This window comes from Eutrema salsugineum, unplaced genomic scaffold (genome assembly GCF_000478725.1).
Source record: "Eutrema salsugineum unplaced genomic scaffold, Eutsalg1_0 scaffold_7, whole genome shotgun sequence".
Lineage (NCBI taxonomy): Eukaryota > Viridiplantae > Streptophyta > Magnoliopsida > Brassicales > Brassicaceae > Eutrema > Eutrema salsugineum.
Window position 1 is genome coordinate 11,994,969 of NW_006256486.1, and position 26,522 is coordinate 12,021,490.

The window sequence follows — 26,522 nt, forward strand, 5'->3', positions numbered from 1 at the left end:
AATATGGACGCCTCTAGTCAACTGGTCAGCCTTTGGATTTTTCATTAGTCGGATCTAGACTGAATCTGCAGAAATGGTCACTTAGATGAAAGGTCAGCACAACAAAAGAAAAGGATCATAATCTCCAACAAGTTTTGACTTAAAAACAATTTGACATAACTGACTCTTAAGAAAAAAAACAGAATGTCAGCGACTACCTCCCCCAGACTTAAACAACATTGTCCCCAATGTTATCAAATCCGAAATAGGTAAAAAAAAAATCAAAAGAAATGAAAAAAATGCAGTAAAAGCGGAGAAGTTACCTGGCTGCGACAGTGGTGTCGACCGACACCATTACTGGTGTCGCTCAACACTGACCATTTTTTTTTTAACTAGTGTCGAGCGACACCGCAATCAGTGTCGGTCAACACCAACCACTTCGTATCTGCTACACCTAAAACACAAAAACGAAAAGGAAGAAGACAACTTATGTACAGACTTACTAGTGGGTTGCCTCCCACCAAGCGCTTGTTTTAAGTCATTAGCTTGACTTGACGGATGGACTATGCATCTGGTGGATCAGATAGTGGCAACGAATGCCTCTGTGAAAGTCGTCTCATCCATGGTGGTGTGTAAGCGTTGTGCGCATGAGGTCGTCCAAAGAATGCAGGAATAGCACTAGGGTGAGATATGTGTTTGGACCACTTTAACCTATTCCCTGCAATATCATCAATCAAAAAACCGAGTGCTCTACGATAATCTCGTAGCTTGCATCGTTAGACAGAGTCTGCATCTTTCAAATCAGTTTTGATGATATCACAAGAATTAGGATTAGGCTCAAGAGGTGCGTACCTTTGCTTTGGTGGAGATGAATGGAGCATGATGTTTGAGCTTTCTGCTCAATAGCAGCTATTGGTTCTGTAGGCGTCTTAGTCAACTCAGGTTGATCTATCACCTTCTCAGCATCAAGCACCTTCTGATCTCCATCTATCACTTCCGGTATTGCACTGACTTGGAATGTTTGACCATCTATGGTTGGATCCTTCAGCTTCTCCATCTTGAAGTTCATGATTGTATCTCCCAGATGGAGATCAAGGTTACCATGCTTGACATCAATCACTGCTCCAGCTGTATCTAAAAACGATCTTCCCAGGATAAAAGGATCTTCGGGTTCCTCTCCATATTCCAGAACCACAAAATCTGTAGGAATTATGCAATCACCAACTTTAATCGGAACATCCTCGAAGACACCTTTTGGGATTCTTTTAGATCGATCTGCTAAGATCAAAGAGATCTTAGTTGGCTTGAAGTCAGTCATCCCAAAGCTAACAGCTACAGAGTATGGCATGAGATTGACACTCGAACCAAGATCACACAGCGATCTCTTGAACCTCTCTGAGAAGATAGAGCAGTCCAAAACAAAGCTTCCTGGGTCCAAGAGCTTCTCTAGAATCTTATTCTGAATCACAGCACTGACCTGTTCAGAAATCATCATCACTCCTTCCTCATGACTCAGATTATTAGTCACCATCCTCTTCACATAACGCTTAAGAACATGATTAATCTTCACAGCATCAACCAAAGGAATCTCAATCACAATCTTCTCCATCAAAGCCTTACATCTTGCATCGTCAAGCTCCTGCTTAGAGCTCTTATGACTCCTAGGGTAAGGAATCTTAGGTTTGTAAACCCTTTCCTCCACTGGCTTTGACTTCTTAGTGATATCTGCTTCAGTTGGCAGCTGGTGTCGATCGACACTAGTGGTGGTGTCCCTCAACACTGGCCCTGATTTTGGATCCTCAGTTTGGTGTCGCTCAACCCCCGTGGTGGTGTTGTCCCACACTGCTGGTTTCTTCTTTGTATCTTCGACTTGGTGTCGCGCGACACTAGTGATTGTGTCGCTCGACACCGGCTCTGCAGTTTTAAAATATTCTGCAGATTCCTCCAGTTCCACGATTTCATCCTCAGAAACACCCTTTTTTAAGCTCAGGAGTAAGTTTTTTACCACTTCTCAACGTGATGGCACTGCAGTAATGTCTTGGGTTGGTGTCAGTCTTCCCAGGAAGAAATCCCTCTTGCCTTTTTACAGCCTCAGCAGTTTGAGCAACTTGAATGTCCAGCTTCTTGACATGAATGTTCAGAGCTTCGAATTTTCCATTCAGATTCAGATACAGAGCATCAATCTTCCCATTGAAATCCACAGTAATCTTTTGCTGATCTTCCAGGATCTGTTCCAGCATAGATTCCATCTCATTATTTGGAGTTTGAGGAGGAGGAGAACCATAATTCCTTGAAAAACTGTTGTTGGAGTAGGATTTCTGGTACTGAGGTTTGGAGTTATAACCAGAAGAGTTATGATTACCTGTGAAGGTACTCCTCTGATTATTTCCATTGTAATTCATGTTCCCAGGCTGAGTACTAAATCTCTGGTCCTGAAATCCAGCACCATTGATGAAGTTAACATCCTCTTCCTCAGCTTCTTCATCAGGTTCGATTCTGACAGATTTCTTACCCACAAGAAGACTATGCACAGAGTCCAGCTTAGCCTTCACCTCAGTAATCTGCGATCCATCCATGTTCCCAGCCTGCTTCCTTCGCTGATAGTCTGCATTCTTGGTACTATTGCTAGATGCCAAGTTCTCAATAAGCACAAAAGCATCTTCAGGCTATCTAGTGTTGAAATTCCCATTGCTTGCAGCATCAAGAGCCATCTGATACCTCCAATCAAAACCTCTGAAGAAAATACCCAGCAGCTGAACATCACTGAAACCATGATGTGGACAATCTCTCTGATATGATTTGAATCTCACCCAAGCAGCCTTGAATGCTTCAGTTGGTCCTTGAGAAAACTTTGAGATTTTGAGTCTCAGTTCCTCAGACCTGGCATCATCATAGAAATTGTGCAGAAAGGCGTTTCTGGTCTCCTCACAAGTAGTTAGTGATCCTGGCTCCAACTGCTTCAGCCAGTTAGCTACTTCTCCAGCAAGAGAATAAGGAAACAGCTTGCAGAAAAGGTAATCATTGGACACTCCATTGTATTTGATGCTAGTGACCAAGTCCTCGAACCTCTCAATATGATCCATCGGGTGCTCATGAGAAAGATCATGAAAAGGATGCTGACCCACAAGAGTGTAATACACAGCCTTGAGCTCAAAGCCGTTCCTCTGAAACACAGGAGCGCGAATCGCAGACCAATTTGCATAGAATTGCTCAGGTCTGTTGTAGTCACCCAGCGTCCTGATGATGTTACCTTCTCCATCAAGTCGCTGGCCTCTCTCATTACACACATGACCATCTTGGTCTCTCCAGACTCCAGCATCATCACGGACCAATGCTAATGCGTTCTCCATCTCTGCTAGTTTCAGAGACAAACAGAAAGAGTAATGTAAGTAACAAAATAAAATTAAGAAAAACGACGGGTGTCGCGCGACACCACTAAGGGGTGTCACTCGACACTAAGAAAAACTTAGTCGAAACTCAAGAACTAAAGTTTAATGGCGAAAATCAAGTCCCCGGCAATGGCGCCAAAACTTGATCTGCTCAAAGTTTAATCCCTAGAGCTACTCTGCAAGAGCACATATGTGCAGTTGTAGTATGTAGGGGTCAAACTACAGAGACGAGAAATTTGCACAATAAACTAAATATGCTCGATTTACGCTAAGTCAAAACAGTAAAATTGAAAGCAGCAATGAAAATCAAACGTTTGTAAAATCAAATGGAAAAGGATTAGGCTTAGGGTGTTTCTCAGGAAATCAGAGAATGCAGATAAATTAACTAGTCAAGATTCAGGTTAAGCACGGTTCTTGAACTCAAATCATGAAATTATAATTAAACAACTTTCGTTGCGAGAATTATCTAAGTCTAAATCTTAGAATCCCAAATTTCTTTGCAAATCCTAAAGATATAAACTAGCCTTAAGTGCAGGTTTGACATGTTCACAAAGTATCTAAACCAAATTTTTTTGCGGATAGCCACTTTGCTCACCCTAGTTCTTTCCAGTTATTCAATTAAACTTTCATATCAATCAATTAACCTAAGATCTAAGTTCTACGTGGCCAGTGCAGAATTAGCTTTAAGAACAACCTATGATGAAGAACTAATCAGATTATGAACCCTAACTAATCAATTAACTTAACATTCAATGAAATCCTTTATGAGAACCCTAAACCTAACAAGCTAACTACTCAGACATGAATACTGAAGAACCAGACATGAATGAATAGTTTGCAAATAAGAAATCACTGAATAAATAACAGGGGTTCGAAATCTTCTCTCAAAACAAACAGAATTCAGACTTGTCTCCCCAAAAGCTCTCAAAGGTAAAGATGACAAAAGTTTTCTCTCTTAAAGTATAAAAAGTACAAGGTATCAATGAAGGAGGCAGAAAACCCTTCTTAAATCTAAAAACATGTTTTGGGCCTTTTTGTAAATATTAAAGACTTCAGGGCTTCACAGATTCTTCAGAAATTGGATAAAATCACATTTTTTCCTTTTGTGGTCTTTGGTGTCGAGCGACACACTCATGCACAGCTGAAATCATCCTTCACGAAAATCGATCCATTTAACTCCAAAATGCTCCAAAATCTCCAATTAAGCTCCAAACGTACCTAGGACCTGTAAAAACTCGAAAAACACTTAAAAGACTTTATAAATAAGACCTATATCATGGTCAAAAACCATAAAAACCTTGATATATCATTCATCAAACACTTTTGGTGCATGAAAAATCCAGATTCTAGACCAAGTGATGTGCAAGGATCTAGCATTAGGATCAGCTAACTAAGGAAAAGAGAAGAGAATCTAAGCCTAAACAATCATTAATCTACATCTAAGCACCCTAAATCTACACACCTAGATGCTAAAAGAAAGACTACTCACTAATCATACTTAACTCTCCTAAACCTTTGCAAGTAGAGTAGTTAAGCATGATTAGAGATTAAAAATGGAGATGGAAAGATAGAGGATGATCGATTTAAGCTTAAACACAAAGTACTCTCTTGACTCAAACCCAGAAACTGAAGATCTCTCTTACAAAGTTTAGGTCTTTCACAAAAGAGGCAAAGAAACAAAGAGAATAAAGCTTCACCTAATCATTAAAGTCTCAAAACTATTTATACTCAGGTTTTCTTAATGAGACAACCCTTAACAAGCAGGATATTGGCTCAAAAAGGCCTAAAAACTCGGACAGGATCAAGAACCTATCAACATGGCACAAGTCGATATTTTGGTCGATATGTTTCAAAGTGTTTCTTAACAAGAATATCGACCAAACACTTGGTCGATAGTTTGGTCGACATTATTTCGGCAATCCAGGTTCTAAGATGTCGACTATGCTTCACCTCGACATTTTGGTCGATAATATTTCGGCGATCTTGGTTGAGAATATCGACCAAACTGTCGGAGTACATTCTGGTCGATAGGAATGCAAGACGTCTGAACCAAAACCTTCATAACTCTCAGCTCAGTGGTCCGAACATCGTTATGTCAACTCCATGAGACAGATGGCTCCGTCAGCTACAACTTTGATGAAGGGTCCGAGTCCAGCAGACGTCGGCAAGGTCTCTATCTCACCGGTTCTTTGAGGCGCGTCGTTTTGGTCCTTTAGCGGCTGCGAAAGATGTGTTCCTCCTGATTGGCGTAACTTTCAGCTCCGACCTCCAAATTGAGTGATATCAAGCGTTCTAGAAACTAGACTCAACCCTCTTGAATCTTGAAGAAAACTACCTAAATGTATGCATGAGACTCAATATTTGGACCAAAAATGCAATCCTAAGTATGCAAATTATGAATATATCAACTCCCCCACACTAATCCTTTGCTTGTCCCCAAGCAAAAAGGATCAAATGAAAGAGAGAGGTTGAATGCATTGGGAGTTCAATTTCCTTTGAGAGAAGTGACCACTAAGAGAATTCAAGTTCACGCTCAATATGCAATGCAAGGCCATACTCAGATATAACAACACAACAAGAAATCTCCACAAGCTCTCCTATTCCTCAACTCTTTGACATTCATTAAGCTTGTATCAAGTGAATCAAATGATGCAATGTCTAAACAAGCTGATTTGGCTAGGGTGAGGTTATGAGACTAAAATGATCTCATCAATGCCTGAGTGGGTTCAATGCAGCAAGGAGATCTCTCTATGAGTGATCAAACTTTGGCAGAATGCTAAAGGTAAAAAGCAACCTATGCATACAAGGGCAAGGATTCCTCCCACCCCACACTCTACTCAAAGCTTTCTCACTTGCTTACTCTCTCAAGAACCTCACTTTTGTTCTCACTAGGGGATTTACTTTTCATTTTCCCACTCAAGTCTTGGAGTTTAAACTTTACACAGCTCTTTTTCACTTTCTTTTGTAACCTCTAGCCTCTTTTTTTCTTTCTTTTTAGAACATTTGAGCTCTTTGGCTTCTTTTCTTTTCCTTTCACTTAGAGGCTAGACTCTTTATTTCCAAAACACTAGAGCTCACTGTCTTTGACTCAAAACTCCAAGACTGATTTCCTTTCTTTTTCTATCCCCTAGTTTTCACCACTCTCCTTTTTCCACTCACCAACAAGTATTCCCCCACACTTAGCTCTTGCCAAATCTCTCAGCTCCTTGATGATGGAACTTAACACTCAATGAGACTTGCCCTTGTCGCCCTAAACCTAACACTTTCTGCTAAGTTTGGTCCAAGGTGGCCTCTCAATCACACACAAACAATTGGCTTGAAAGAAGGATGGGTTCAAGGTGAGGTAAAACTGATCCAAATGCGGATTCAGCTATTTGAGCTAAGGAAGAGGATGGTAAAAACAGGATTCTAGCTCAAATATGTATATTAGTATCCACAAGCTTATTCAAACAATGCACCAAATGATAGTTTCAAGTCAAGTTCAGAGTTTTCACTTATTAGAGTTGAGTTCAATTCAAACTTCCTTCTCAGATTCAGATCATTTCAAGCCTTGCAAGCACATAATTCATTTCATAAGCATATTTAATCCAAATTCTCAAAGTGATTTACTCTCAAGGAATAAAAAAACCTATCATTACTCCCATGCAGAATGCAGCCTATATGATGCAACTAGAATCAATCCTAAAAAATGTGAATGCAACTACATGAGCATTTTGTTTTTTTTGTTTTTGTGGAAACTTTTCAATTTTTTCAATTTTTCTGGTTTTTATATACACATACATGAATGCAAGATGAGACTCAAGAGTGAAAAATAAAATAAGATCAAAGCAAACATGATTAGTAGCACTTAACCCCTCCCCCACACTTAAATAACACAGTCCCCTGTGTTATAGAACCATAAGAAAGAGGATAAACAGAAAAAAGATGCAAAAATCAAAAGAAAGATGCAAAATGGTATGTACAAGGTTTGGAGTGATTCCTGTATAGATTAAGTGTTGGAGAGGGATGTGGGTGGGTGTCTGGTTTTTCTTGAACCATCCCATTGAGCATTGGAAACCAAGGAGCTGCTGCATTCATATCGACTTGCTTAATGTCGATATTCTGGTCGATATTCCTTCGGTGCTATGGGTTCAAATTATCGACCAGAATATCGAGCATTAGCACCTCGGTATCTCAAGAAATTCAGATCTTTAATACCATATCAAGGTGACACAAGTCGATAGTTTGATCGATATTTCTTCGGCGCAAGCAACATGTCTATATCGACCAAACTATCGAGAAGGTGCATGTCGATATGAATGCGGACTTGGCCGACCTTTTCACCTTTTCTTTGCTCCATATTCCTTGAGACTGCACTTAAGCCATACTTAACCCTGTCCACACTTAAACATCACATCAAAACATCCTTAAAACAGCAAAAGAAAGCATTAGAAAGAGTATTTACAAAAGATAAGCTTGGGGTGTCTCCCAAGAGCACTTTGTTTAAACTCACTAAGTTTGACTTTTTAAAACCTTTTCTTAATGAGGGAGAGGAGGAGCTTTGATGCTCCTTGTCTTGTCCATGAATTCAAGCATGAGGTCCTTGTTCATCAGCTCTTGGACACCATCAGATCCTTTGTCCTTGAACTCTGGTGTGAGGATAGCTCTGACTTTGGCAAATGGTCTTGATCTTCCATTGCCTTTAACCTTGTATTCAACAGCTCCACCATCAAACTTCCAAGGAGTGAGAGTTAAGACTTGAGAAGATGACTCAAGAGTGAATGGTCTGGTGCTTGGTGGGTTCTTGTCTTGAGACTCTGAGCCATTGCCTTTGTTGCTGCTGATCTCCTTCTCACTTGGTGTAGGAGATAGAGATTCCAAGCAAGCTTCATTATCACTAAAGAAATCCCCTTCAAACTCAAGATCAGGTCTTATTAGGGATTCTTTCTTTTTCTCAACAGATGCAATGGGTTGAGCTTCTTCTATAGTTCCAATACTCCCCACATACATCATCCTATAGCGTTTTAACTCATCAGAATCATCAGATATAACTCCACAAAACCCATCAAGAGTGATAACACCGTATTTTGACCACTTTTATGGATCATAATTATGTGTTATGCAGGTGTTTTAACTCTGTTTTCAATGTTTTTTAAAGTGTTTTCAATATTTTAGAGTTTCAAAAGACTTTACAGGAAACTTGGGCAAAAGATATGCAATTTGGAACAAATGAGCAATTTTGGATAAATGCAGACAATCAGAAGTATGATAAGAGATGAAGACCTTCTCACCGTCCGATCACCCCCAACATTTGAGACAACATAGAGGATCCAACCAGCTTTCTAATGCACTTGGTTTAGAGACAATCCAACGGTTAGATCTTCAGATACTCCCAATACAAGAATGACAGAAAATGCAGTTCCGGAAGAGAGCATGTGCCGGGACCGCGGCCAACACCCATTTTCCCGCGGGTAGAGCCACCGCGACCGCGGACTTTGGTCGTTCACTTTCCCGACGACTTAATTAAATCCCAGATCAATTCCTCTCGTTATTTTTGAAGCCCTAAGTGTCCAGAACCACCCCAGAAGCTATAAACACCCTCTTTAGGTCATTCTAAAGAGGCAGAGAAGAATAAAACGAAACACTTAGAGAGAGAGAGAGAGAGAGTTTGTGTGCTTCACAAACCCTAGGAGACGCCGCCTTTGAAGGAGGAGCCGCCGAGGAGAGCATCATCGCGCCTCCATCTGCGATTCTGTTCTTCGTTCTTCTTCCCTGTTTTCTTTAATTTCCTGCAACTTTCAATACTCTGTGCTGATTGTTTACAATATGTTTGAGTAGTTACCCAGTTGGGTTTAAAGGGATTTTTCAAAGGGAATTTCATGTGTCTTTGCTTATGAGTCGATAGATTTAGGATTTATTATCTTCTAGATGTTCTTCGTTTGCCTTTAATCTTACTGCGTGATTCTTTGCTGGCCACTTAGAAGCCGATTTGATATGATATGTTGCGAAAGCTTTCATTGATTGTCTGAACTAGGGTGAAACGAGCAAATCTTCTATAGGAGTGGAAACCTACCTGTAGTTGAGTTGTGAATGTTGATGAGTCTTGTTCTGCTATTGCATCTTCTCCCTTCCAGAATCAGAGTGGAAACCTATTGATTAGGGGTGCGAGAGATAGTTGTTTAGTGCTGCGAAAGTAGGCTATTCATACTTCCGTGCCTCGAGTTCTAGAACATACGTAGTTGATTACCTTTATCACTTGTTTAAAATCGACATAGCTTAGTCCATGAACCCCTACAAACCCCTTGAGCCCCAACGTTTGTCTTTCATTGCTTACAACTTTTGCTTCTTATTCGATTTTTCCTGCTTTCAATTTGTCTTTGATTTATTTGCTTAGTACCTGCTTTCATTAAACTTGGTTTAATCGCTTTTTACTTGTTTTAGTTGCCTTCAATTGCTTTCTTTCTAGTTTAGATTTAGTGACAACCAAAACCCAAAACCAAAACCCAAACCTATTTAGTTCTAATCTGATTTAAGCTTTGCAGTGAATTCGTACTGAAACAACTAAGTCTCTGTGGATCGATACCCTAAGTACTACAGCGCACATCTGTGCACTTGCAGACATTTAGGGGTTATAAATTTAAAATCTGAAGCTTAGTAAAACGAAAACAACAAACCCCGCGTTTACACTTGCATCAAGTTTTTGGCGCTGTTGCCGGGGACTTTGATTTGTTTCGTTGCGAATCCCAGCTTAAATCCATTAGAACATTTGTTTACTTTTACTTTTTCTTTTGAATTTTTCAGGTTTCTCTGCGATGAGAGACCGAGAACATGTTTCCGGAACTCTTGGTGATCCACCAAATCGTGTGGATGGTGATCCAAGAGATGATGACCTGACTGATGATGAGTTTGAAGAACCGATTTATGATGACAATGAGCTAATCGGATCGACAAAACGTGAAGATGATGATGAACTGATTGGAAGTTTCGATTCACTCGAAAAGTTAATGGGAGATCGAAGAGATATCCAACCAGCCTTACCAGAGGATGGCAAAACCGAAATTAAGGTACCCCATATCCATTTAGTTCAACAGAATCAATTCTCTGGTTATTCATTCGAAAACCCGATAGACCATATCGAGACTTTCGAAGAATTATGTGCAACCATTACCAGCAAATGGCGATTACCACAAGTGTAGTCTTTTCCCATTCTCTCTTAGAGATAATGCCAGCAAATGGCTAAAATCTTTGCCACCTGCTTCACTAAAAACGTGGGCAGCGTGTAGAACTGCTTTCCAAAATCGTTTTTACACTAGAAATCGTTCAAATCTCTTAAGAAAGAAGATAAGAACTTATAAACAAAAAGAAGATGAAGATCTTTTAGATACTTGGGAAAGATTTAGGGAATACCAAAGAGATTGTCCACACCATGGATATACCGAGGAATACCTGCTGGGTATCTTCTATCGCGGTATAACTCCAGAGTTACGACACTCTTTCGACATAGCAAGTAATGGAGATTTCACAACTAGATCTGTAGAAGATGCTCACGTTTTCATTAAAAATTTAGGAAACAGCATCCGAAATCAAGTAACCTTTGGTAATTCTGCACTTTCTGAGAAGAAAGAAGAAATTTCGGAAGTTATAAAGTGTCTCCGTCATATAATGAGTCATCTTGGATTGCAACAACCAAATAGGGTACACAATACGTGTAACTTTGATGGTCGGGACAACCCAATGGATTCTTATGATCAAGGGATGGTTAACACTGCAGAAGTCTCATTCAAGATTTTCCATTCGTTTCTGATCACCGCGGGTCCATTCATCCGGACCGCGGCCAAGCAAGGTTTCACCGCGGTCGTGGCTGTTCTGACCGCGGCCAAAACATGTTTCACCGCGGTCGCGAGCCTTCTGACCGCGGGAAACCGTCTTTCGAACTTTCCTGGACACCACCTTCCAAACCAATCTTGGGTATTCAATCTAATCCTGTTTCATATCCTAGTTTTCCCTCTTCTGAAGCTGAAAACCTAAACAAAAAGAATCTAGAGCTTGAAAAATCTAGGTCTCAAGAGATTAGTGATCTTAGATCTGAACTAAAAGAGATGCAGAAGGATTTCGATGAAAAATTTTCCACCCTCCTTAGTCTGATAATCAAAACTAATTCTAAAAACTTAGATAAATCTGAAGAGGAGCCAAGTGAAAATTCTTTTAAAAGCTCAAGTGAAGCAGATCCCTCTGATCATGTGAAAGCTATCACACTTAGGAGTGGATTAGCTTACAAAGAGCCTGAATTTCCTAAAGATCCCGAAGATGAGGTAAAGGGTAAGGAAAAGGAGAAAGATAAAGAAAGAATCACGAATGAAGATATTGAAAAAGAAGTGGTAGGTGAGAAGGATGGAGAAGAAGTAAGAGAAGATTCATCCCGGGAAATCCTCGGAGAAGACCCGATTCCACCTCCACCAACTCGTGTCTATAAACCTTAACCTCCATATCCTAGAGCCTTAAGAGCTCCTAAGAAAGAGAAAGAAAAAGCTAAGCTGAAAGAGTTAATCGATCAATTAAATGTGAGATTACCTTTCGTAGAAGCTTGTGCTATGATTCCTGCTTTAAGAAAATACATGAAGGGTATTCTAACAAATTCTTTAACTCTTGACGAAGGCGTTATGATGATAAACCATGAATGTAGTTCTATCCTGCAAAGCCGAATCCCTGAAAAGAAAAACGATCCTGGAAGCTTTGTACTTTCTTGCACCATCAATGATGTAGCTTTTGAGCGTGCTCTCTGTGATTTAGGATCTAGCATAAACATGATGCCTCTTTCAGTAGCAAAACGTTTAGGACATCACACTTTCAAGCCCACTAAAATTTCTTTAGTACTAGCTGATCGTTTGTTAGACAACCAGTAGGTATCCTAATAGATGTTCCTGTAGAAATCGAAAAATGTTTTATACCCACCGTTTCGTAGTTCTAGAACTAGAAAGAGAACCTAAGGATCCACTTATTCTTGGACGACCATTCCTATCTACAGCCGGAGCCATAATCAATGTTCCTGAAGGAAAGATCGACCTTCATCTAGCCGGTCTAGTTATGCAGTTTGACATGAACAAAAGTTTCGATAAACCGACTTTGGATGGCAAAATTTGTTGGGTTGATGAGTTAGATGGAATTATTGAGGAAGTCTATGAATATCTGCTTCTAGACGACCCTTTAAGTGTCACGCTTTCACCAGCAAAAGATGAACGCAATTTCCTTGAAGAAATTTCAAGTGAGCGCAAGTGTATGCTTGATAAATCCGAAACTTATAGGAAACCTCTTCACTATATAGATCTTAAGGACCAAACAAACATTCCTACACCTCCTAAAGACACTGCCACAGCAATTAATGATCCTTGGAGCGAGCTTAAAGCCCCTAAAGTTGAGCTTAAACCACTTCCCGTCGGACTTAAGTACGCTTTCCTTGGACCAAATTCTACTTATCCTGTCAAAATAAACTCTGGTTTGACGGAAGAAAAAACCACAATGCTGTTGACTGAGCTGAGAAAGCATAGAAAAGCCTTAGGATATTCACTTGATGACATACCTGGAATCTCTCCAGATCTTTGTATGCACAAGATTAATCTAGAGGATAATGCTAAAAACTCAATCAAAAGTCAAAGGAGACTGAACCCCAATCTCATGGATGTTGTCAAGAAGGAGATTATGAAGCTTTTAGACGCTGGAATAATCTTTCCTATCTTAGATAGCACTTGGGTTAGCCCAGTTCATGTTGTTCCGAAGAAAGGTGGAGTCACTGTCATTAAAAATGATAAAGATGAAATGATCGCTACAAGAACAGTAACTGGACATCGTATGTGCATCGATTACCGGAAACTGAACGCAGCAACTAGGAAAGATCATTTTCCACTTCCCTTCATAGATCAAATGCTAGAAAGATTAGCTAATCACCCCTACTATTGCTTCCTTGATGGATACTCCGGATTTTTCCAAATTCCTATTCGACCGGAGGATCAAGAAAAAATGACATTCACTTGTCCATATGGCACGTTCGCTTACCGACGTATGCCTGTTGGATTGTGTAATGCACCTGCTACCTTCCAGCGGTGCATGATGTCAATCTTCACAGACTTTATTGAAGATTTCATGGAAGTATTCATGGACGATTTCTCGGTCTACGGATCTTCTTTTGAAAAATGCTTAGCCAATCTTGGTAAAGTTTTGCAAAGATGTGAAGATAAGCATTTAGTATTAAATTGGGAAAAATGTCACTTCATGGTACGAGACGGAATCGTGCTTGGGCACAGAATTTCGGGAAAAGGAATTGAAGTTGACAAAGCTAAAATCGAAGTCATGACCAGCCTACAACCTCCCACAAACGTAGAAGGAATTCGTAGTTTCTTAGGACACGCAAGATTCTATAGGCGCTTCATAAAAGATTTTTCTCAAATAGCTAGACCTCTCACGCGTTTGCTTTGCAAGGAAACGAACTTCAAGTTCGATGATGAGTGCTTAGCCGCGTTTCATAAGATCAAACAAGCCCTTATCTCCGCGCCAGTCGTGCAAGCACCTGATTGGGAACTCCCATTCGAAATCATGTGCGATGCAAGTGACTATGCAGTCGGAGCAGTGCTTGGCCAACGAAAAGATAAGAAACTACACGTAATCTACTACGCAAGCAGAACTCTAGACGAAGCTCAATGCAGTTATGCTACAACAGAGAAAGAACTTCTAGCTGTCGTATTTGCATTTGAGAAATTCCGTTCTTATCTCGTAGGATCTAAGGTCATAGTTCATACTGATCATGCTGCAATCAAGTATTTAATGTCTAAGAAAGACACTAAACCTCGGTTGATAAGATGGATCCTCCTACTGCAAGAATTCGATATCGAAATTCGAGATCGGAAAGGAGCAGATAATAGAGTTGCAGACCATCTTTCACGAATTCGAGTTGAAGAAAGATTGCCTTTAAATGACAGTTTGCCTGAAGAAAACATTTATGCTATAGATACAACCCCCACCAATCCCAATGCTGCACCACCACGTCAACTCATGCGACGAGCAGATGCTTTCAATACCCCATGGTTTAGGCACATAGCGAATTACCTAGCAGCTGATGTAGAACCACCACAATTCTTTGGTTATAGGAAGAAAAAGTTTCTGAAAGACGTAAGACATTATTTTTGGGATGATCCCTATCTCTACAAGAGATGTGCTGATGGGTTATTCGGAAGATGCGTGGCTGAAGAAGAGATGGAAGGAATTTTATTCGGATGCCATAGCTTGTCTTACGCAGGACATTTTGCAACTTTCAAAACTGCTTCAAAGATCTTACAAGCAGGTTTTTGGTGGCCAACTTTGTTCAAAGATACTCAAGCTTATATATCGCGATGCGGTAAATGCCAAAGGATGGGCAACATAAGCAAAAGGAATGAGATGCCTCAAAATTTTATTCTCGAAGTCGAAATTTTCGATGTCTGGGGAATAGATTTTATGGGACCCTTTCCTACTTCTTTTGGAAACCAATACATCTTAGTAGCACTGGACTACGTCTCTAAGTGGGTAGAAGCAGTCGCTAATCCCACCAACGATGCGAAAGTTGTCATTAAGCTGTTTAAATCTGTTATATTTCCTCGTTTTGGAGTCCCTATAATTGTGATAAGCGATGGAGGATCGCATTTCATCAACAGAGTTTTCGAGAATCTTCTTAGAAAGAATGGAGTTACACATAAAGTTGCTTCACCATACCATCCCCAAACCAGTGGTCAAGTAGAGATCTCAAACAGAAAAATCAAGTCGATTTTGCAGAAAACAACTGCAGTCCATCGCAAGGATTGGTCTACAAAGCTTGACGACGCATTATGGGCATATCGAACAGCATTCAAGACACCATTAGGAACAACACCATTCAACCTAGTTTACGGGAAGCATGTCACCTTCCAGTAGAACTCGAGTATAAGGCGCAATGGGCTATCAAGGAGATGAACATGAATCTGAAAACAGCTGGAGAAAGAAGAGTATTTAAACTTCACGAGTTAGAAGAAATCCGACACAATGCTTACAAAAACTCGAAGATCTACAAGGAGAAGACTAAAGCATATCATGATAAGAAGATTATTCATAGAACTTTTGCTCCTAACGATAAGGTACTTCTTTTCAATTCTCGTCTTAAGCTTTTTCCAGGAAAATTACGTTCAAGATGGTCAGGACCCTTCACGATAAAGGAAGTTAAACCATACAGAGCCATAGTCCTGTGGGACAGAACCGGAAACTCATTTACAGTGAATGGACAGCGCGTAAAGCCATATCTGGCTGAAGAAACCGAAGACGAAAGAGAAGTGATGTTTTTGATTGATCCATCATCGGCCAATGATGAGATCAAGGAGTGTCACGACCCCGGTTAAGTCTAATCGAGCAACAATGTCAAGCTAATGACTTGAAACAAGCACTTAGTGGGAGGCAACCCACTTGGAATTTTATTTATTTCGCTTTGACCTTTATTTTCTAATTTCGTTGCTTTGTTTCTGTTTCATTTAATTTCAGGTTTTCAATACGGAAGAACAAACACATACGACGAGCAACACTCTCCAGCACGATAAGTACTCTTAAACATTTCAACTTTTCTATTTTCTTTACCATTCTTTCCAAGATTTATCACACTGAGGACATTGTGAAATAAGTCTGGGGGAGGATGTTCATCCGTTACTAATGAAATTTGATTTGTTTTGAGTTTGTTTTGGACACATAAAATTTTTCAAAATGTTTTTTTCAAAATGTTTTTCAAAAATTGTTTTCAAAATGTTTTTCAAAAATTGTTTTCAAAAATGTTTTTCAAAAAGTTTTCAAACCAGGAACACAGTAAACATTACTATGATGAATTAGACCAATGTGCTTCTACGATATTTCCTCGTTTTTTGCTCTTTTGTGATTTAGGCCTAGACTAGGCGGTAGCTAAGTACTTGCATTACGAAATCCCACCAGAGGACTTTTATTCATGGAGATTCTTTCTGACAGGATATACTAGCTCATTTTATCTGGACTTAATTTTGACTTAATTTTCTCATTAAAGCGTTAGATCAGGGAAAAGAATCATACATTCAGGACTCCTTTCCCCTTTTAACACTATTTGTTGATCCTGAATGGCTAGTTCACTTTTAGCTAGTTCCCCACCGAACCTAACCTCTTTCAAACCACATGCATTCTTGTTTTTCGTTGTCCTATATGCAGATATGTGCAAAAACATCGGAGAGAAAGAGGATAAACGCGGTTTTCAGTCACTGAAGACGGAGACCTGCGATTTTTGGAATGATTCAACAAAAGGAGAAAACTCAGTTTGCCTTGGCAAAACTTCAAAATCTTGGTACAATTTCATCCCTTAGACTCTCTCTCTATAAAAGGTTATTTTCTCTTTGGTTTGCCTTTAAAAAAAAAAAAATGAAAAAGAAAAAAATATGAAGGGAGAGAAAATTAAAACCTTGGAGAGTGTAGGAGGATCGAATTTTATACTTGAGGCAAACTTGATTCGATTTTATGGAGTTTTGGAGATTATCTTTATGATTCCCGGAAAAGATCTAAGTCTGGGGGAACAGCTGTTTACAACAAAGGAGGAAGATTATGCAACAACATTTGGCAAAGGAGAAGTGACTGAAAATATGCGGTCATCAACAGGTCCTTCTCTCTCTTGCGGTTTTGCATAATATCTTGCATCCTCCAGATCTTCAGGTAACCCTAAACACCTAAGCTCCACCACTTAAATAGCCTTAATGCCAAACGCAGTCTACCCTGAATAATGTCTTTGATGAGAATTCACTACTACACTTAATGAATGTAGAGAGCTAGTTGACTGGAAGTCAGATCTAAGTGTGTAGATTTTCGCATGACGGATTAACGGACTAGTTTGCTTGTATTCTGGTGAGAATTTTCTAGACTAGATCCAAATAGATGTTTCACGATAAGTTATGGTTTAGAAGGACGGTCACTGAGATATTGTTTAGTTCCTGCGATTTTCAAAATTTCTTTCCTGACTTAAGTTTGTTTGAGGACAAACAAAAAAGTAAGTCTGGGGGAGTTAATAACACCGTATTTTCACCACTTTTATGGATCATAATTATGTCTTATGCTGGTGTTTTAACTCTGTTTTAAATGGTTTTTAAATTCTTTTCAATGTTTTAGAGTTTCAAAAGACTTTACAGGAAACTTGGGCAAAAGATATGCAATTTGGAACAAATGAGCAACTTTGGATAAATGCAGACCGTCAAAAGTATGATAAGCGATGAAGACCTTCTCACCGTCTGATCACCCCCAACATTTGAGACAACATAGAGGATCCAACCAGCTTTCTAATGCACTTGGTTTGGAGACAATCCAACGGTTAGATCTTCAGATACTCCCAATACAAGAATGACAGAAAATGCAGTTCCGGAAGAGAACATGTGCCGGGACCGCGGCCAACACCCATTTTCCCGCGGGTAGAGCCACCGCGACCGCGGACTTTGGTCGTGCACTTTCCCGACGACTTAATTAAATCCCAGATCAATTCCTCTCGTTATTTTTGAAGCCCTAAGTGTCCAGAACCACCCCAGAAGCTATAAACACCCTCTTTAGGTCATTCTAAAGAGGCAGAGAAGAATAAAATGAAACACTTAGAGAGAGAGAGAGAGATTTTGTGTGCTTCACAAACCCTAGGAGACGCCGCCTTTGAAGGAGGAGCCGCCGAGGAGAGCATCATCGCGCCTCCATCTGCGATTCCGTTCTTCGTTCTTCTTCCTTGTTTTCTTTAATTTCCTGCAACTTTCAATACTCTGTGATGATTGTTTACAATATGTTTGTGTAGTTACCCAGTTGGGTTTAAAGGGATTTTTCAAAGAGAATTTCATGTGTCTTTTTTTATGAATCGATAGATTTACAATTTATAATCTTCTAGATGTTCTTCGTTTGCCTTTAATCTTACTGCGTGATTCTTTGTTGGCCACTTAGAAGCCAATTTGATATGATATGTTGCGAAAGCTTTCATTGATTGTCTGACTAGGGTGAAACGAGCAAATCTTCTATAGGAGTGGAAACCTACCTGTAGTTGAGTTGTGAATGTTGATGAGTCTTGTTCTGCTATTGCATCTTCTCTCTTCCAGAATCAGAGTGGAAACCTACTGATTAGGGTTGCGAGAGATAGTTGTTTAATGCTGCGAAAGTAGGCTATTCATACTTCCGTGCCTCAAGTTCTAGAACATACGTAGTTGATTACCTTTATCACTTGTTTAAAATCGACATAGCTTAGTCCATGAACCCCTGTGAAATCCCTTGAGCCCCAACGTTTGTCTTTAATTGCTTACAACTTTTGCTTCTTATTCGATTTTTCCTGCTTTCAATTTGTCTTTGATTTATTCGCTTATTACCTGCTTTCATTAACCTTGGTTTAATCGCTTTTTACTTGTTTTAGTTGCCTTCAATTGCTTTTGTTTTCTTTGCTTTCTAGTTTAGATTTAGTGACAACCAAAACCCAAAACCAAAACCCAAACCTGTTTAGTTCTAATCTGATTTAAGCGTTGCAGTGAATTCGTACTGAAACAACTAAGTCTCGGTAGATCGATACCCTAAGTACTACAGCGCACATCTATGCACTTGCAGACATTTAGGGGTTATAAATTTAAAACCTGAAGCTTAGTAAAACGAAAACAACAAACCCCGCGTTTACACTCGCATCAAAGAGGAGGCTTAAGAGGATAAGATACTTCATCATCTACCTTAGCAAGCACCACTCTTTGAGTATCAAAGTCCATCCTTGCTCCTGTGGTGTTCAGAAATGGAGTTCCAAGCAAAAGAGGTAGCTCTTTGGTCTTCTTCATCTTCATGACTACAAAATCAGTTGGAACTGTGCATTCACCAATCTTCAATGGGTAGTCTTCAAGGATTCCATATGGTTTCTTTGAGGATGAATCTCCAAAGGTGATTGACATGGGGTGATGCTTAAGACTCTTAATCCCTAGTCTCTCCACCATGTCTAAAGACATTACACTGATACTTGATCCAGAATCACACAAAGCATTGTCCACTTTCAAACTTCCAAGAGAGCATGGGATGGAGAACTTTCCTGGATTACCTAGCTTGGGAATAAATTTGGGTTTCACCCTTGTTGAACTAGTTCTAGAGACTTCATTAGATGTCCTTCTTTGAACCATTCTATGATCCTTTCCTTCAGCAATCTCAGAATCATTCTTTTTCATATCAAAACAAGCTGCCTCACCACCTTTTTTCTCAATGTCCTCATTGAGATCACAGAAAAGGAAGTCAAACTCCTCTATGATGGCGTCCTCATCATCTTGTGTCAGGCACTTTGCACTTGAGACAGCAGCATGATTCTCATCATTTGAGAGGATCGCATACCAGAATTCTGTTTGATGGGCAACTGATGTCCCTGGTAAAGATCTTTGAGCTTGAGAACTGCAGTGGCCCTTGTTGTTCTCTAGAGTCTTGACTTTGGAAGCCAAGGTTGAAATTTGAGTTAGAAGATCTGAATAAGTGCAATCCACCTTGTTGTTAATCTCTTCCATTTTCTTGTTGAAGTCCATGGCACCACTTGCTTGACCTTGGAGGATTTGCTGGAGCAGGTTATGTACTCCTTGATCCTTATTACCTGAGTTCGGTTGGAGACTTTGCTGTTGGGGAGGGACAAAACCTTGTTGGTTATTGATCTGAGAGTGAAAATTCTGGGTGGGGTTATTCTTGTAGTAGGTAAAGCCTTTTTGGTAACCTTGTTGGCCACCTACAAAATTTACCTCAGCTGCGATGCCTTCCCCTTCAAATGTGTTTTGAAACACATGATTCACATCTCTAACCAAGTTGAATGACTTATGAGAAGCTAGGAGAAGTTTATCTAGCTTATCATTGAGAGACCAGATGTCTTTCCTTGTCCTTTCTTCTTCAGCACTCACAGCACCTCTTGAATTCCTGTCAAAGTCTGATCCATAAAGCTCATCACTCTGAGCTACATTCTCCACAAGGGTCATGGCATCATTGACTTCCTTGGTCATGAAATTACCATTTGAAGCTGTGTGCAAGATGAGTCTGACCTTTGGTAAAGCACCTCTGTAGAAGGTACTGATATGTCTATATTTTACATCATTTGAAGTGCATTTTAGAGTCCTCATCATGTGTTTTCCCATGTAAATTGAGTCTTTAGGCATGAAAATAGGATTTAGGGCTTGCATTAGGTCCCAAAGAGTTTTGCATGTTTTGAAGTCTTTATCAGGTGCTTTGGGAATCATTTTGAGCTTAAGAAGAGGAGCAGAGAAGAAGACGGTGAAGAAAAGGGTCAAAAATGGTGAAAAGCGCTTGGAGGAATTTCTCGGCCAAATCGCGTACCGGACGGACAGAAACCTCGGTCAAAATCCTTACCGATCGCTCATTACCGGCCAAAGTCCTTACCGATCGACCAAAATCAGCCTGAGTCGAAGATCGGGTGCAAAATACCACGGGTTGAGTTTTTGGCCGAGGCGAGGGAATTTTTACGACCAAAAAGCTTACCGCGGTACACCGCCCTCGGTCATTTTCCTTACCGCGGGAAGCTTTTCTCGACAAAAATTTGTCCTTGTCCGCGCATTTCAAAGATCTGCAATCCGGGGAACCTTCCGGTCCAAACCAGTTGGCGGGGTCTTCAGCAAAGTTGGAGATAATCAATCAAAGATCCCAGAACAGTTAGAATCATCCAATTCGGACCAGTGGGGAGAAAGATACAGCCTCCGAAAGATGCACCAACATTACGCGCATCCGAGAACCGAACAGCGGAGTCCAAAGGTCACGGCGGACGGAGCCTTTCCGGACCGCATCAGCTTGCTCGGTCTTCATCAAAGTTTGAGATCTGTGAAGGAAATTTTCAGAACAGTTGAGATCGCTCAGTTCGGAGCAGTGGTTCGAAAGATAAAGTCTCCGGAGTTCACATCGGTACAAAAAGCTTATTTTCCGGTGATTCCAATGCGGTTCAAAGATGTGAAATCCAGGAAGCCTTCCATTTCCCAAGCTCTGACGGTTTTCTCACCAAAGTTCGAGCTTATTGAGTCATCTTGCCTATGGAACTGGTCCCAGAGCTTTAGGAGTCTTGGATTGAAAGTTACTGTCTCCGGAAGGCAACATGGTCGATACGAGCCCAAATTAGTTGCGATACGCGCTAAGTATTTTCTCAGGGCTCGGTATCATTACCTCGACATCGGCCAAGTCAAGGCTCATATTTTGGGAGTATTCTGAACTAGGCCTCGTGCTGACGCCTCAGCACGTTGGAATCAAGGCATGCACACGTAAGAAATAAAGCTGGAAACGACTAAGTGTTGAACATGTACCTCGGTGTAATGACCTCGGCGTGCATGCCGGACCCTGTTCTCCCGAACCCCTCGACTACCAAGCGCCTCGGCATTTTATGCCGAGGTCCATCGTCACAAACCCAGAATCAAGAACAAGGCGGCTCAAGAACACACACGTGAAGATGGATCAAAGACTAGGGTTCATGCATGTTCTTGACGTGTTCTTCACGAGATCTTCATTTGGATCTGGACTCACGTGCACTCCTTGACATGAAGACCTCGGCTTCACTCTCCGACACGCCGTGGCGCTCCCCCATCAACCCAAGAACGCGGTTCAGTACCCGGTTTGTTCCGGGCTGACTCGCGACACTTTCCCTTTGCTATAAATACATTTTGAGACTAAAAACCTAGGGGATTCTCTTATCTGTTTTAGCTCTAAGAACTTACCTCTTTTGTGAAACTTGATTAATCTAATCCGATATCTCGTTTTTGCATCAGAAATCTTGTTCTTTCTTTATTTCCTTTATCATCAAACATCAAACTCCTCATCATGACAAGCTACACGTCTTGCAAAAGACTTAGTGAGCTCGTTATGATTAGTGAGTAGTCGTTTAAGCGGCTTTAGAAGAGTAGATTAGGGTGCTTTCAAGGGAGATTAGTGGGTTTAGGTGTCTAGTCTTGCATGTTTCATTCTTTAACCGACGAGATCTCTAGGCTGGATCCAAGCACATCACTTGAGGTTCAGATCTGAGACATATCTCGCATCAAAAGTGTTTGTAGAAATGTCTGAACCACTCGGTTAAGGGTTTAAGAGTCTTTCATCGCGAGAGTGATAGTTTGTTCTTTTAAATGACATTTTTGAACTGATTCTTATTGCTGATTGATTCGTGCTTCTCAAAAGACATTTTTGGTAGGAAGGAGGATCAGTTTAGATGCTTAATACTTTCATGAGAAGATTAACATGCCTTGAGTTCAAAGTTAAATGAAACCGCTTGATAAAATGATTCATTAACCCACTAGTTAAACTTGGAAGCACCCGAGTCGATTACCTCATCTGAATCGTTTAGTTGTCATTTGGATCTTAGCTTTGTTTAAATCTCGTTGATTGCCTTATTTCTATGCTTATTTGCTTGCCACTTAGTTAGTAAAAACCTTCACCTTTCTGTCTTGACTTTAGTGAACAAATAACATGGATTAGTGTCTCGTTGACAAGCCTGGATTGACACCTCTTTATGCTACTTTGACAAGGGGATTGATAGCCCTGAGACCCTAAAAAGTCTTGTCTATCAATTGGCGCCGTTGCCAACTTGTCGGAGCATTAGTCTCTTGTTTGTTCTTGAGTTCAAGATTTTTCTTTTCTTTGTTTTACTAACTTCTTTGCAAGTTCTTGTTTTGATCTCAGGTGCATGAAAACCAGGTCTCGGAGCACAGAACCGCCTTTACCGTACGACAATAACATCAACCGGATTGAGAGGCGAGCTCGCGAGAGGGAACGGCACTTTGAACCACTTGGAATGGCAGAACAGCAAAGGATCGAGCAACAGGCTCAAGAAGCCGAGCACCAGGCTCAGGCTAATCAGGCGCAGGCAGGCAGGAATGAACAACAAGCCTATGTTAACCAACAACAGGCTCAAAGGAACGAGAGGCTTGCTCAGCAAAACCAACAACAAGCTAATAGGAACGAGCACCAAGCCCACCATGTTCATCCGCCACCGCCACAAGCTCAGAGACAATCTCCTCCGGTCTTTGTTGGAGAGAACGACCGAGCTAATGCGCACCAATACCGAGCTGGGATTCAAGCTCCACCGGTTCAGAATAACAACTTTGAAGTTAAAGCTTCCCTGCTCAATATGGTGCAGAACTCAAAGTTCCACGGTCTAGCCGGAGAAGACCCTCTTGAGCATCTAGATCAGTTTGATCGGGTTTGCGACTTAACCAAGATCAATGGTGTCTCGGAAGATAGCTTCAAGCTACGCTTGTTCCCATTCAGCCTCGGTGATAAAGCTCACCAGTGGGAAAAGAACCTCCCGAGGGGTTCTATACAAACCTGGGAGCAGTGTAAACTGGCGTTCTTATCAAAGTTCTTTTCCACATCACGCACGGCTAAGCTCAGAAACCAGATCTCAAGCTTCACGCAGCACAACAACGAGAGCTTTAGCGAGGCTTGGGAACGGTTTAGAAGCTACACTAACCAATGCCCACACCACGGCTTCTCAGAGGCATCCCTCTTGAGTACTTTATACCGAGGTGCACTCCCCAAGATCAGAAACCAACTCGATACAGCTTCAAATGGAAATTTTCTTGGGAAAGAGATCAATGCGGCAATGGAACTAGTCGAGAACCTAGCCATGTCCAATGATACGTATGGCGAGGACTTTGATAGAGTGAACCGTACAGAGGGCTCCAGTGATGAACAACGTATGAAAAAGGATATAAGAGAGCTTCAGAGCAAGCTTGACAAGGTTTTGATGGCGACTCAAAAGCCAATACACTTTGTAGGCGAGTTTGATGAGCAAGGGCCAAATTTTGACAATGTTAATGAAGATGGTCTAACTCAAGAAGAGCTGAACTACATAGGGAATCAGCAGAGGTATCAGAGGTTTAACAACTACAACAGTAACCCAAACCTCTCATACAGAAACCCGAATGTAGCTAACCCTCAAGACCAAGTGTACCCTGCTCAGCAACAACAACAAAGCTATGCTCAAAAGGCTCCTTTTCAGAATACCTTCCAGCCCAAGCAACAGTTCAGTGGGCAACAGCACAGCTACACTCAGCAGAATCAAGCGGCTCAGGGTAACAACTTCACCAGCCAACCGCAGCATCACAAGTTTCCACCAGGGTTCAATCCGCAGCCGATGGGTAATCAGCAACAGAATCAGGGAACGGGTCAGAATCAGATGGGGAACGATGTCTGTGGAATCTTACAGCAACTGTTACAGGGTCAGCAGAGAGTGAAGAGCCAGCACGCGACAATGCAGCAAGATATCAGAGAGCTTAAGCAGAATCAAGCCTCTACATCATCCCGAGGCCCGGCTTTACCAGGTAAACCGGAGCCAAACCCCAAGGAGTATGTGAACGCCATTACATTGAGGAGTGGTAAAGCACTACAAGCTCCAACGCCTAAGACAAAGCTCATTGAGGCCAATGAGCAATTAGAGGGGGAGGCAGCCTCAGGTGATGCGTGTAAAGAAGCGGATTTTGAAAAGGAACCGATCAAGGACAAAGGAAAAGAGGTGGAAACGACAACTGAGCTTGAAAAGCCATACGTTCCACCACCACCTTACCAACCCAAGATACCGTTCCCAGGGCGTTTCAAAAAGAAAATCTTACCCATCATAGATGCTCAAAGAGATGCTTTCACCCTACCCATCATAGATGCTTTCTTAGCTATACCTCAGCTTGGGAAGTTTCTAAAGGATGCGATCCTCAACAAGACAAAGGAACTCCAGGGCATGGTGATACTGAGCCATGAATGCAGCGCCATAATACAAAGAAGATCTATACCAAGGAAGCTATCCGATCCGGGCAGCTTTACCTTGCCGTGTGCCTTAGGTCATTTGAAGTTCTCAAACAGCTTGTGTGATCTAGGAGCTTCTGTGAGCCTAATGCCTTACACGGTGGCCAAGAGATTGGGATACAAAAGTTACAAGCCGGCCAAGATCTCTCTTATATTAGCTGATAGATCAGTTCGCTTACCGGTGGGTTTGCTTGAGGATTTGCCTTTGAGGATCTGTGAGATAGAAATCCCCACGGACTTCATAGTTCTTGAGATGGACGAGGAACCATTAGACCCTATCATCTTGGGCCGACCGTTCCTAGCGACCGCAGTAGCCATTATAGATGTGAGAGGAGGAATGATTGAACTACACATCGGTTCCGAGACTATGAAGTTCAATGTGAAAGCGATGATGAAGAAACCGACCATTGGAGGTCAGGTTTTCTATGTGGAAGTAATGGAGAAGCTAGCTGATGAGCTCCTGGAAGAGTTGAACGCAGAGGATCCGTTACAAGTGGTCCTGACACGTGTACAAAGCGAGCACGGGTACTTGAACGAGGAAAGCGAGGTGTACAAGCATCTTTTGGACCAACCGAAGGAACTTGAGGCTGAGGCGAGGTTTCTGGAGCTCAAGAAGAGCGGCCTTGACATCTTAGACAGCGAGGGATCCGCGGGAACAGAAGAGACACCTCGGGGTATCATGGCCGTGACAACTCATACCGAGGCCGATGGTAAACCGCGCGAGAACAAGGAAAAGGCCGAGGAAGCTGTTCCGGGCCAATGCAGCTTCGATGCCGAACTGAATGAGGCAGACGCGCCCCCTGTTGAGCTTAAGCCTCTACCAACAGGGCTCAGGTATGCGTTCTTAGGCTTGAACTCTACTTTTCCTGTGATCATAAACGATAGCTTGCTTGAACATGAAGAACGTGCATTGCTTAATGAAATCAAGAAATTCAGGAGAGCCATAGGGTATTCCTTAGCCGGCATTAGAGGAATTTCTCCTGAAATATGCACCCACAGGATCCACCTGGAGGACCAAGCCATGTCCTCTGTTGAGCACCAACGTCGCCTTAACCCGAACCTCAAAGAGGTAGTTAAGAAGGAGATACTAAAGCGCCTTGAGGCAGGGATCATATATCCAATCTCTGACTCTCAGTGGGTATCTCCTGTACACGTTGTGCCCAAGAAAGGTGGGATCACGGTGGTGAAAAACGATAAGGATGAACTCATAGCCCAAAGAACCATAACCGGCCATCGCATGTGCATTGACTATAGGAAATTGAATTCTGCATCAAGAAAAGATGATTTCCCTTTACCATTCATTGATCAAATGCTTGAACGGTTAGCCAATCATCCTTATTTCTGTTTTCTCGATGGATACTCTGGATTCTTCCA

At 41.4% G+C, this 26,522-nt stretch overlaps 1 protein-coding gene and 3 non-coding genes across 4 annotated transcripts; 1 reads left to right on the forward strand and 3 right to left on the reverse strand.

The window, feature by feature from the left end:
* Nucleotides 1-542: 542 nt before the first annotated feature.
* Nucleotides 543-2,555, reverse strand: LOC112083112. Its single transcript, XM_024150842.1, has 4 exons — nt 2,067-2,555; nt 1,577-1,954; nt 832-1,513; nt 543-697 (listed from the first exon to the last, which is right to left on the reverse strand). The coding sequence occupies exons 1-4, from the start codon at nt 2,553-2,555 to the stop codon at nt 543-545; spliced, it is 1,704 nt and encodes a 567-aa protein (XP_024006610.1).
* Nucleotides 2,556-2,745: 190 nt separating this feature from the next.
* On the forward strand, nt 2,746-2,852 carry LOC112083262. Its single transcript, XR_002897551.1, has one exon. It is a non-coding gene; the product is annotated as a small nucleolar RNA R71 (small nucleolar RNA).
* A 7,820-nt stretch (nt 2,853-10,672) lies between these two features.
* On the reverse strand, nt 10,673-10,780 carry LOC112083254. The gene has a single exon (XR_002897544.1). It is a non-coding gene; the product is annotated as a small nucleolar RNA R71 (small nucleolar RNA).
* A 12,953-nt stretch (nt 10,781-23,733) lies between these two features.
* Nucleotides 23,734-23,840, reverse strand: LOC112083290. The gene has a single exon (XR_002897578.1). It is a non-coding gene; the product is annotated as a small nucleolar RNA R71 (small nucleolar RNA).
* Nucleotides 23,841-26,522: the final 2,682 nt, after the last annotated feature.

Excerpts from the sequence above, each read along its gene's own strand:
- LOC112083112 (XM_024150842.1), bottom strand. The coding sequence starts at position 2,555 with ATGGATGGATCGCAGATTACTGAGGTGAAGGCTAAGCTGGACTCTGTG. Across the intron at positions 1,514-1,576 it reads AGGCTTTGATGGAGAAGATT|AGGATGGTGACTAATAATCT; the intron begins GTGATTGAGATT and ends CGTTATGTGAAG. Across the intron at positions 698-831 it reads TCATCTCCACCAAAGCAAAG|GGAATAGGTTAAAGTGGTCC; the intron begins GTACGCACCTCT and ends ATGATATTGCAG.